Below are 12779 nucleotides of genomic sequence, written 5' to 3'. Positions count from 1 at the left end.
GCCATTGTCTTTGGGTGGACAGCTATTGCTGACCTTCACAAAAGCTCTTTTTTTGTGGAGTGGTAGGATGGACAAAAACCTGAGTACCACATTCAAGAGAGAAGGGAAGGTTCTCTCCCAAGACCTTTCAACAAATTCTGCTAAAGAAAGATTAGCTGAGCTGGAAGAGATTGGAGAGGGGAGACATTGAAGGTTAAAAAGACAGAACACAAGTGGTCTGGAAGTGTGGGAGAGTGAATGAATTAGGAAACTTTAGTGGAATTGCTGGCCATTTGAAGTTATAAGAGAGACAAATCCGTAGAGCTGTGTGCTTTTTTCCAGGCCCCATTTAACTGCTGCAGAACAATAGAACGTTGTAAGCTGTAATGAGTTTTAAGGTAGGATGGAGGCAGGAAAAAACCTTGACTACAGAGCATAGTAATGTTCAGTCTGGTGGCTCACAGAAGCTGAGAGGACTGAACATCTGGGCACAGCTTGGAGGCAACAAGCTTGAGACTACAGACCAAAAAAAAAAAACAAAAAACAAAAAAACCCAAAAAACCCGAACAGTGCTAGAAGAGGTGGTTCTAAACAAACTAGGTCCTTTTTCAGACAGCAAGCACAGCAGAAGGGGTTCGATAAAGGCCGTACCAGACCAAGGAAGGAGACACTGCCGCCTAGGAGATTCGAGGGCTGCTGACTGAACACAGATGCAGCAAGAGATAGGATCTGAAAGGCCTCCCTCCGGGACCTAGGGGGATAGACTAAGGTTTTAGCGCCGGGACTTACACCGTGAGGTTCAGCTGCTTGCGGCTGTTTACCGGAGAGATGGGCATGGTGACGACTGGCTGGCTGGAGAGTGGAAGACCACCCGCTTTCCCTGGCTGTTTCTGGAGTCCCTGTACCCCAAATCCCAGCGTTAGGGGCTCCGGCCGAGGTACTATATTGTTTGCCCGGCGTCATGGAGACGGTGGAGCCCTGGCTGAACAAGCGGCCGCGCGGTTGGCTGGCGGCTGGAGGCCGAGGAGGAGGGCGGAGGCGGAGGGGAGGGCAGAGGGTTGGTGGAGCAAGAGGAAGCTCCGGACGACGACTAGAAGAAGGAGGCGGGCGGCCCCGGCCCCAGGCCCCTCCCAGGCTCTTGAGTCTTCCCGGCTGCAGGCGGATGGATGGGGCTTCTTCAGGCGGTGGCGCCAGCAGCGAAGGTGGCGGCGGCAGCAGCGGCAGCGGCTGTAAGTGCAGCCTCCATAAACCATCTTTCCTCTCCTAGTCCTGTTTGGGATAAGGGGCTCCCGAGATGTCCTCGGTCCCCTTTCTCCCTTCCCCTCCCCCACCGCAGAATGCCGCCCGGAAGACCCTTAACTTCCGGGGAGGGGTTAAGGGAAAGCTCCCAGCTCTATTCCCCTCCCAGAGTGGCGCCGGCCCCCCAAGGCGCATGCGCAGCGCTCCTCAGCCTCCCACCGCCGCCTAGCCGGGTCTTTTGCTTTGACGGTGGCGGCGGAGCCTATCTCCCCCGGCGTCCACGGCGCGCCGGCAGTCCGCTGCGGAGTGAGTTCGCCTCGCCCTGTCCGCTTCCGCCCTTTTCTCCAGTGTGCCCCCAGAGCCTGTCGGGGTGGGGCTAAGCTGACCACCCCCCTGTGGCTCCGCCTCTTTTCCAGTGTATCTCGGGTTCTGTCTCAACCTCGGGAGGCTCCGGCTCCCACTGCAACCCCTGTGGTGAGCCGGGTCCACCGGAAACTGGCCCTTTTGGAAGGGAGTGAGGTAGGGAAGAGAGGCTCGAAGAGGGCATTATTGTGAGGGAATGAAGTCCTCCCCGCCCGTAGGGGATCGCTGGCGACAGATGCCTCCTCTGCGTTTGAATGGCCTTGTTCTTTAAGCTTTTAATGGAAAGATCTCTGGTCTGGAGCCCATTTCTGGTCTTCGTTTGCTGTGTGACCTTGGGCGAATCACTACCTCTCTCTGGGCCCGTTATCCCTAAATCTTTCTCCAACACTGAAATCCTTAATTTTGCAGAAAAGCTTATGCAGTTACAAGACTGGCCCGTCTCCTGAGGCCGCTTAGCCGAAATGACCTGGAGTTGAGAGAACCTTTCTTCAGTCATGGGCGGAATGAGGCGACCTATTTATTGGGTCGCTTTTATTCCTTTACCATTGGTTGCAAATTGCATGACTCAAGGCTCATTAATGTTTTTCTAAAATTGTCATGGGGTACTGTCCTAATTCCTGGCCATTTGTTTAAAGATTGAGACATGGTGAATGGTGAGCTTGCGACATCATCGTGGTCTTTGGTCTCACTACTACTGAGGCTCTCTTTCCTTTGATCCAGATGGTGTGGTGGCTCGATTCTCCCAGTGCCTGGCTGAGTTTCGGACGTGGTTAAGAACCAACTGGTTGAGGTTCAATGCAGACAAGACGGATGTGATGCTGGTAGGCAGGGGCACACTTGGAGATTAAGGGAGGGAAAGTCCAAATTCCCTCAAGTAATATAAATGTTATATTATGCTTCCAGTGTTTGAGAACTGCTGATGGGCCAATGATTTGCAGAGTTTGGGTGAGATAAAAATAACGTGTCAACAATATTAAGAACTATCAAAATACCAGTTTGTGATAATCTGATAAAATGAGGTCACTGGATAAAACTCTTAACGAAGGAAAAACCAGAACTGTTCTTTGAAAAACCAAAAAGCTATAATATGTGTTTGGGGTAGCATTAATAATAAAAATCAAACCAACAAAAAGATGGTGTTGATTGTTGCATAGATGTGGGGCTTCCAAATGTAATGCATTACTGCTTTGCAATGTACATTCTGCCTGCTAACGTAGAGGTAAAGCTCTCAATTTCTCTCAAATGTCATTTTAAAAAATGTTTTTGGCATTTAGGTATTTTCAACCAAATTAGTAGTTATCCTTAAATTTTTACCTGCATATTATGTGTAGGCTGTAGTTTTAAATAAAAATTTTAGGAACGAATTTACAAAATAATCTCAAAGGGGGCTCATGGAGTCTGAAAATTGTTAGATACAGAACTTGGTTTTAGGGTTTTGAATGTACTGTATTAATCTATTCCATTCAAAAAGCCCCAGACTCTAAATTTTTACAGGTGTTTTCTTGGTGCATTTGAGAGGTGCCTTTTTGAATTGCATAACATGTTTATATAGTAAAGGTATATGTTACTTATATTTGAATCAGGCGTTGGTACTGAATAAAAGGTTATATTTCCTAGGTATATGTAAATTCCTAGGTTTATTTATTGGTTAGCTTGAGGTACTGATTGAAGTAAAATCGAGACCTTAAAATATTTTTGTTCATAGCAAAATAATAACTTTGACAGGGTTCGTGTGTGTGCATGTGTACTGCAGCCTCTATAAAATTGTTTAATAACTTTTTAATGGAGTATTCAGTAAATTCCTTAAAAATAATTTCCCAGTATAATAGCAGTTTTGAGTAGCTTAATGTGGTAAAAGTTCATGTTAGTTTGCCTGAAAGTAAGGAAGCCTTTAGGTGGGGAATGGGAGCTAAAGAGGCATTTATTCAGGCTTTGTAGAGTAATTTGTTTTGTTTTGGGACATTAGCCACAAACCTCACATATAATTGGAATTAACCACACCTTTTAGCTTAACTGTAAATATTCTACTACACAATTCTAACAGAACTACCATTTTGGATATCACAATAATAAAGACTATAAACTAAAACTTTAAACAACTCATAGGTAATGGTGAATTTTCTCATGCCTTCAACTTTGTAATGTTCAGTTTTTAGCTCATCTATTATCAATAGGTTTACAGATTATTTTTGTTAACCCAAGTATAAATACTGAGTGTTTGTATTTGAATACAAAGATGACATCTGTTGAATTAATCCAAAATGCTGAAGAACTTAGGGTAATGGGTGGAAGTAACAAGGAGGTAAATCATGAAAAGAATGGTCCAAACATTAGAGCCATTTTGAAAAGAGCAGCCTCTCCATGAGACAGTAAGTCACTGGAGGTGATTAAGCATAGGCAGAAAAGCCTGGCAGTGGGGAAACAGGATGAGGGCTTCCTAGCTAGACAGGGTAGAAACTGACTATCAACCTCTAAGGTCCTATCCAACATTATGATTCTATGGTAATGAATAATTAATTTTTACATATTTGATACTGAAGACATAAGCAAGAGTTTTGAGAAAGACTTTGCTTTCCTTAAGATGGCTCCTACAGTTTTTAAAAAAAAAGTATGTCACTAGAATAAAATGGGATTAGAACTATACTAAATTCAACAGTAATATGTTACAACATTGGAGCTGTTTCCTTTTACCTTTAGAATATTTGAACCTTAAAAAAAAATCACTGAACCCACGTTTACAAAAAAAAGGAAGGAGAAAAATGTAGAGGGGATTTTCCGCCTAAGCAATAAAATGCCACTTAAAATTAGTAAAATTGATACACGATATGAATAAACTTGAGAGTCATTTATCAGTAAGATGGATATCTATTCAAATATGTCCCAGACCTCAACATTCCTGACAATTTCACAATTCATTCAGTAGGTTAAGGGATTTGCTCCCCACCTCTTTATCACAATTGGGATTTCTGTTGATGGTTTAACTGAAGAATCAAAGATTAAATGGGCTTAAGCAACTGAGTTATTCCTGTACCTTGCATTTTGACAACACTTTTTAATTTTCCTTTTGGTAACCAGTTAAATTTCATATGTTAGCTTTTGTATTTAAATGGATAATCCTCCTTCAACCAGATGGTTTTAGAAAGCCTGAGTTTCTACCTCTAGGCTCCTTATTCTTTTTATCTTTACCCACCTCAGGTCTGTGCACATCCATTGTTCTTTGCCTTCACAGCTGTTTCCATCAAGCATCTCAAAGTGAAAACTGTTTGAAAATGAACTGACTTGTAAAAAAGTCTTTTCTATTTCAAGTGCAAAGAACTAAGGTAATTCAACAGGGTTACTCTTAGAAACTATATACCTATGCTAAAATATTTATTCTCCCAAGGAATCCTGAAAAATAAGGATTTTTTTATATAAGTATTCTAAAAAATAAAATGAAAATACTTACGGTACAGTTAATGGTAAAAATTGTTTGTAGATTTGGGAACCTTAAAGTTTTCCTTTCTCTTCTTTCCCTTGCTTTTCTTTCAGTAGAAAATGTGCATCAGATGTTTATGTTTAATTGGTTTACAGACTGTCTGTGGACTCTTTTCCTGTCAAATTACCAGGTAATGTCCTTTCACTTAGCAGCTACTTCATATACCTATAAATGCACAAAATATTCATGCACAAGTTATTATTGGACATAAGAATTTCAAGTTAATGTTGACTCTTTGGAAATACGAAACTACTAATAGAGTCTGGTATTTTAAGGGAATACAAATAACTTAAAACAGCCTTCCCCATATTGTGTTGTAAGTTAAGTATCAATTTAAAAATTGTATGTGTGCACATTTATGCAATATATTGTAGTGCTTGCATCAGATTATTTGGAGGGAATTATTTTCATATTTAACTGACTTTGGTAGTCATTTCTGAAATTGCATTAAGAAGAACCCTTGAACATTTGGGGGGAATGTCTTTATGAAGTAAGACTTTTTAATTCCTGATTTGGTAAAATATGTTAGTGCACGTTTTAATAGCACGTTTTCATTACCCGGTATCTGCCTTAGTAATGGAAGTGAAACATGTTTGTTATTTCGCAATCATTGGCTCTGGCAATCATCAGAATTATCATCAAAGCCAATTGGCAGTTCTAGGACAATACATTAACAGAAACTTTTAAATTGCAGGCATTTCAGGGATTGCAAATAAGCAAATTCTCCCTCCATGCAGTGGAGTCGGAGATTATTTATATCCATCAAAGAGCAGCTTGTTAGTATTTCACATTTAAAAATTTTCTCTAGTGCAGAATTCAGCTGTTGCACAATTATGTTGCTACAGGCATTGCAGAAGGTGTGTGAGGAAAAGCAAATGGGATACACGGATGGCAGACCACTTAGCGCAAACCCTTTTCTTAATCTCTGCTCTGACCTCTAAGATTTCAGGATATGGGATTTTACACTTCCTGTCGGGAATCAACCGAGAGAAACATTTGTCAAGGGATAAGCGCTTTCAAAGCGCACTACTTGCCGTTGTTGCATCACAGCAACAACCGTTTTCCAACAAATGCACTTCAAAAAAAACCTACGTGTAGAACGTAATGTATCTTTTCCCCTGCGACGTGAATGCCGAACGCGGCTCCTTTAGCTCCTTTCCTTGACCTCTCCAGTCCCTGGAGCCCTCTCCCGGGCTGGAGTCTGGGATCTGCTAAGGCACGGGAGGTGCCCGGCGCCTAGACGCCCACCTCCCCCCACACCCACCTTGACTCCGCCCCCTCCGAGTTCCTCCGGGGTAGGGCTGCCTCGGGGCCTCGCGCGCTCGCTCCTGTTCCCGCGCGCGCGCCGGCCTTTTCCCTCCAGTCCTGCTCCGCCCGGGCGCCGCGAGGGGGCGGAGTGGGGTGTGGTGGGCGCGCTCGGGCGGCTCCTGCGCGTTCTCGCCGAGGCAGCGGCGGCGGGAGCGGCAGAGACGGCGGCGGCAGCGGCTGGAGTCCCGCTGCCGAGTCTCACATCCGGGTTCTGGCCGTGACCCAGCTGCGACCGCCGCGGAGATGTGACCCGTCAGTACGGCAAATATGGCGGAGGTAAGGGAGCGAGCTCCCCCTCCCCGTCCCGGAGCCGGGCGCCCCCGGGTCCGGGCCGGGGAGGAGTGGAGTGGGCCTGGCTAGGAGAGGCCCAGCCCTGCTGGCGCCACTGCCCACCTGTTGTCCGGAACAGGCCGCGCTCTGGGCGGGAGCTTTCCGTGGAACTTAGTTGGGATGGGTCCGGGGGTAGGAGGACGCGGAGGCGTAGTTGGACTTCGGGGGCAGTTTGAAGGGTCGAGTGAAGCGTAGTAGTGCGTGCAGAGAGGGACGAGGGGGAGGGGGCGCCTGCCGGCCGTGGCGCCTGTGGCGCAACTTCGCCGGCCGGTGCTGGGGCCGGGAGTGGAGCTGCTGCTTCCTCTTCTTGCGAAGTTTCTTCCCTCCCTAACCGAGATGCTGTTGCGCCCTTATGCGTTACCCCCACCAGTTTGCTACTCACATCCCGTCTCTGTTGGGAAAAACCTAAGGAAAACGGCTTGTGATTAATTCTGTAATTTTCTTGCTGGTGACCAGATGAGCGTGGTGAAATGAACGTGGTCTTTCGCAATCCGTGGGTCTCGGTTGGGGGAGTCTCCCCATTTCTTCAGACATTCCCCCGTCTTCCCCCATAGGACCTTTTTCTCTACATATCGTAAGAGTTGCTTTCTCCCTTTCTTACTCCCCATCACTTTCCAGGCATTTTCCCCCCTTCCAAATCAAGGCTGTCTGTTCTTGTGTTCTTTCTCTTACAATTTTTTTCCCCTTAGGGAAGAATTTTTTTTTCCCTTTTGCTCTTTTTCTAGTAAACGAGTTCCCAAAGCCCCCTTTCTTCGGTAGTGAGTTTTTACATTTTGGGGCCTCAAATCGGTAGGCAAACAACCCGTTAAAATTAATTTAAATTTGATTTATGTTAACTAGACATTTAAATTTCTGCCTGTGATTTGAACCTTTAAGCTTTTTTTTTTTTTTTTTTTTTTTTTTTTTTTGCCTTTTCCCCCTTACTCTTTCGATTTCCTTTATTCGCTGGAGTTCAAGAGGCGATATATTTGGACTTTTATGTCTTTGAGTAAAGCCACTCTCAAATGATTGATAAGGCTTTTTTCTTTCTTGTGAGAATTACCATTTCCATTGTCTTAGAGGCGCCTAAAAACAGATTCAGGAAGTAGGTGGTTATATTTACCATTCAACCCCCAATTTTCGTCTTCATTATTTGCTAAATGAAGTCAATGGTGAGTACACTTTTATCAATACCATATTTCCTTTCTAAACTCTGAAATGCAGAAACATAGGTTATGGAAAAAAATATTAATTTGGAAGCCTTTTCAAGTACCTGTTGAGTGGAGGGACTTTAACAGTTTTCTGGGGTGTCTCTTGGAGTCCTCCTTTCTTTTTGGAAACTGACTTTATGTCCTGGAGTATTTGCTTTTAAAAGAGAAAGAGAGATTACTGTAGCAGGATTGTTCGCTGCCAGTACTATTTTTTAAATTTTAGTATTTCTGATTGAAAACTAAACTTAGATCTTTAGATTTATTTCCATTTCTTTTGCTCTTTGTGGTTAAAGAATTGTATTTCACGGAATATGAGTTGGAGAAAACAAAGTAGTTTGTATTTCACTTAAATGAGACTGGATTTATTCCACTGGTCTGAAAGAATTTTAGTCTTGGTGAGGTTCTTAAATGTTTCTTTCCTTGATAGGTAAGCCGGGAAGGAGTCTATGTAGTTGGATTTACATATATTTTGTTAAATATGTAAATATATTTACATTCAGTGGATTCCCCCCTTTCAGTGTATTCCCATTAGATAAGCAGCATTGTGCTGTATTTGGTAATGTGATTTCTTCCCTTGTAGTGCTGCTCACAATGGTTTGAGCTTTAAGATCTGTAGTTATATTTTAAAGCAAGATATTATTGATGGAACAGAGTTTAGTGTATGAAAATACAGTAAATTTTCAGCTTAAAAAACCCTTACCCAGAAATTTTCACTGCCCAGCATGCTGAAAACTTAATATGTAAGTAAAAGCATTTTAACAGTTTATTCGACTTAGAGATTAAAAAGGGTTGCATTCATGTAAGAGGAAAAGCAGTATTTTGAATCACTAATCATTTCCTAATATTTTGAAGTGTATATTTTTGTTTTCTTAAAAATTGTATCACTTGGAGAATGGAACTCTCCATGTTCTGTAGGAACGCACGGATGGCTCAACTTCAAGAAGAAACCTGAATTTTGTTTTCAGTGCATTTTTTTTAATAGTGACGTGGTATCTTTTAAAAATTCATCTTTTATATTCAGTTATTTGTAGATGGTTTTGTTTATAGTGAATTTGAAGGAAGAGTGGAGGAACTTTCATCTGAATCTTACAAAAAATATAGAACAGGTGAAGTGGTGAAAGGTAAAATTAATTTGCAGTTTTCCTATCAGTATTTTAGTAATTAGACTGGTTTTAGAGAGTAGTCATTTTAAAAATTAGTTGAAAGAGAAATGTTTGGTTTATAGAGTGCTTTTACTTGCTTTTGTGTGAGCTCTCAGGAAGTTCATTCTTTATGATGCCAGCATAAAGCATGTGATAAAATAATTCAAGTGCTGTGCTATTGCACTTTTTGGTTAAGGAGACCTGAGGATTGACACTAACTGGTGAAATTACAGTAAGTGCAGCGTGAGAATATGCATTTATTTGATGAATCTGAGGGAAAACAGGTTATTGAAGAAACATGTCTCCTGAGATAAATGTAGTTATTATGCTTCTGGGCTTTTTTGTTGTCGGTTTTTCCTACATAGGAGAATGACCCTGACCTTGTTTCTCCAGAAGAATATTTAATTCTTAAATATGAATTGCTTTAGATGTAAATACAAATACTGATTTTTTCATACTTGATCAGATCATCTTAGTCCATAATAAGAAGTATGTATTTAATAGTTCTTGAAATTGTAGTAACATTTAAAGTATATTTAATGCATTTAAAAGTAATCGCATATGCTCCCTTTCCTAATACTTTTTAATAATTTCTCATTGCTTATTATCCCTTAAAATTTTTAATCAACCTTCTAAAAGGACGCTCTTCTAGTCACACTTAAAGGAGGGAAATTATAGGGTAGTAGCAGTTTTACAAAGGCAGCAAAAGAAAGAATAAGAGGAAGAAATAGTCGATCCTTTGGGTTTTTAAGGAATGTGGTGTAGGGACCTTTGGGAATGAACAATTTGTCTTTTATTTCAGAGTTTGTAAACACTTGAGGGACTTCCTTTTCAGGGAAAAAAAGCCACAGTATAGTGCAAGACTTGTCTTTTTTACCTAGGCCATGTTGTTGTCAAAGAGAAGAAAATTTAATGGATTTGCTATTAATATATTAGTTTTAAGTATTTTAGTATTTTCCAAAATAATACACAGTCCTTTTTTTTTCATTATCACATCCTTCCATTCGGTTCTCCTAAAAATAGACTCCTTGTTTAGCATTTTTTGAGGGTACTTGGATTTTGTTTTTAAGGAAATAGGATCGTCTTGACTGCTGTTCTTGATAGTGTTTAATTTCTACTCTAAATGAAACTTGTTTCACTGCAATGAATTTAGGCCTTAAATAATTCTCTATACTGCTAATGAAAAAAATTTTTTTGAGTATTTTTACTTGAGAGCTATTAAAGATATATCCGAAGTACTTGACACTGATGCATGAAAGTCATAAAAAGTTTTAATTCAGAAGGAGTAATGGTCAAAACACTTGATAAGGTGGGAAAGATAAGTTGGGAAATATAGAAGTGAGTTACTTTTAGAGAATTCTTGAGACTAATCATTTTCCCAAATAATTCAGAAATACAACACTGCCATTGAAACTTCAGCGTGTCTTTATGAAATGCAGTCAGGTATATAGAAATTTCTTGCTTGGAGTTAAGATGGAGTCCCTGTATATTTCAGAGAATTTGCAAATGATTTCAAAATTCATTGCAGTGATTAAGTTCACCTATCAGTTGTTACCTGGGACCCATTCTGTTTGACTTACGCTGTGGCTTAGAATGGCTATTATAATTATGTTTATATAGATATGAAATTCATAAAGTAGCACCCCCCAATAGCTTTTTGCAAATTGAGATCATCTTTTCCCAATAGTCCTAGTTAAAAAAAAACAAACTGAGAAGAGTCTGTTAAACATATCCCATCCATTTAGCTAAGTACTCCTCAGTAGTGTTATGTCTCTTAAGCAATTTATAATAAAAGTAAAGAACTTAGATCTCAAAGGAAATTGAACTAAACTTGAAATCTTAATCTTTTCATCTAAGGGAAAATGAAACTGAGCAGAAAGTTTATATAATTTGTCCTAGATCATGCAGTTTGTCTGTGGCACGGTTAAGGCTGGAACCTAGTAGGCTTCTGAATTCCTAGTGCTTAGTAATAGCAATTTATCCTCTAAATTATTACTACTGTAGTAAATTTGCTAATTTTAACTCTAAGACTTTCTTAACCTCATTTATGCCCCAGAATTATTCTGAGTAACAGCAAAGTTAAACAGTTTAATTTTGTATGGAGGAAGAGAGGGATGTTGAGCCCTTGACACAGGGTCCCTAACTCCCTTCTGTCTTCACCCCTGTCGCTGTGAGAATCTCTGATTTAGTGTCCACATTACTAAGTAGGTAATAATAATACTTAAATGGTGGTGGAATTGGTTTAAGGGGAGCAATTAGTTCATACAGTTATACTCATTGAAAATACGCTTTTGATTGCCTAGAATGAAAGAGTAATGATTACTTTGTGGTTTTACTACCTTGTTTACTTATTTATGTTTTAATAATGGTGATATTCTAGTTAGTTGATCTTTTACTCTCCCAACTTATAGTTTCCTGGTATATGAGATATTTCTTACCATGGTCTAGAAAAATGCAGAAGATAAACATTTGAATGAGTCTGAGGCATTGAATATTTGTTACAACTATTAGCAACTTGATCAGCTAAATCATATATATGGGTGAAGGTATAAAAGTTAACAGTTCATTTTTTAATTTGATTTAGCATACTCAAACTCTGTCTATCTCTCTAATGTTTTCTGTCTCAGATAAAACAACTATGAGTGTACCTAAAAGAAAATTAGGTTATTTTTCAAAATTACAGACTTGTTACAAAAAAAGGCAAATACTAGGTTTTCTTGAAAATCTAAAAGTAAAGGAAAAAAATGAAAATGGCTCATAATTCCACAAGATAATCTCCTCTAGCTTTCTTTTTAAAAAACAGAGTTATGCTTGCAAGTGGTTAAAAAATTCCACAGTACAGAAAGGTATAAAATGAAAAAAGCCTTCTTCAACCCATGTTCTAGAGGTAACCGTTGTTAACAGATTCTTGTGTATCCTCTTGGGTAAAAACTTTTTGTGTTTATTCCAGCCCAATTTACTCCCTCCTCTGAACTTTTACTCCTAATGTATATAAATATCTATCTGTTTAGATACATGTACACATATATATTTTTAAGCATTTTTTTCTCAATCCTCACAAACAAAACTGTTGAGTTCTTTTTAATAAATTAATAGTATTTGCTTTCTTGGAAGAACTGTATTTCATTTCTAATTAGTTAAATGATGGACTTTAAATTTTTTCCCAACTTTTTGCTGTGGACAACTTCATGGTAATGAATGTTACATACATATGTCTCAGTGTGCTTCTTTAGGCGTATCAGTAGAGTAAGTTCCCGTTGGCAAGATGATCTCCATAATGCTTAGATCAACTCTTATTTCTACCAGTAATCTCTGAGTGCATTTTTAAATTACATTTTAATCCCCAGTGTAAAATCTTCTTTACTGCTCAGGTTTTATAATTTGAGCTTTTTCTGAAAATAGATATTGCTACAAATGAGTACCTGTTTAACTTTAGTTTTATTTTTTTCCCCTCCTTCCTCCTTTCTAATTTACTGTAGTCATTAATGGTAGACATTGTAGATGTCCTGGAGGGTATTATCAGAGACACCAGTTCCTAATGAGACATAGATAATAGTCTGACATGACAGATAACAACTTGCAGTCACATTTTAAACATGCTTTGAATAGATGAAAACCACTTTAGAAATACAGAGAAAGTAAGAGAGAAGAGGAGAAAGGTAAAGAGAAAACTTTTTTTTTACATAGTTGTTTCCTTGGGAGGTATAGAAGGGAGCAGGACCTTCACCACCTTCCATGGAACCTTGTTCAAGT

At 39.9% G+C, this 12779-nt stretch overlaps 2 protein-coding genes across 10 annotated transcripts in view; one reads left to right on the top strand and one right to left on the bottom strand.

The window, feature by feature from the left end:
- The window catches only part of DNAI4 (dynein axonemal intermediate chain 4), a 79338-nt gene extending 78337 nt beyond the window's left edge, over window positions 1–1001 (bottom strand). For all 3 annotated transcript variants that reach the window (XM_010963463.3, XM_045522977.2, XM_045522978.2), the window contains exon 1: window positions 769–1001. In XM_010963463.3, coding sequence (XP_010961765.1) covers window positions 769–815 — 47 coding nt within the window. In that variant the 5' untranslated portion in view covers window positions 816–1001. The remainder of the gene's footprint in view (window positions 1–768) is intronic.
- Window positions 927–12779, top strand: part of MIER1 (MIER1 transcriptional regulator) — a 56691-nt gene continuing 44838 nt past the window's right edge. Inside the window, exons 1-3 of one of the 7 annotated variants that reach the window (XM_045522981.2) lie at window positions 927–1208; window positions 2302–2402; window positions 5113–5186. In XM_045522981.2, coding sequence (XP_045378937.2) covers window positions 941–1208; window positions 2302–2402; window positions 5113–5186 — 443 coding nt within the window. In that variant the 5' untranslated portion in view covers window positions 927–940. Of the gene's footprint in view, window positions 1209–1384; window positions 1525–1628; window positions 1738–2301; window positions 2403–5109; window positions 5187–6414; window positions 6641–12779 lie in introns of those variants that run through there. The other 6 variants (XM_045522979.2, XM_045522980.2, XM_010963439.3 and 3 more) reach the window with 6 other exon arrangements.

The sequence above is a fragment of the Camelus bactrianus genome, chromosome 13 (assembly GCF_048773025.1).
Source record: "Camelus bactrianus isolate YW-2024 breed Bactrian camel chromosome 13, ASM4877302v1, whole genome shotgun sequence".
NCBI lineage: Eukaryota > Metazoa > Chordata > Mammalia > Artiodactyla > Camelidae > Camelus > Camelus bactrianus.
This window is presented reverse-complemented; position numbering and strand designations above follow the sequence as displayed.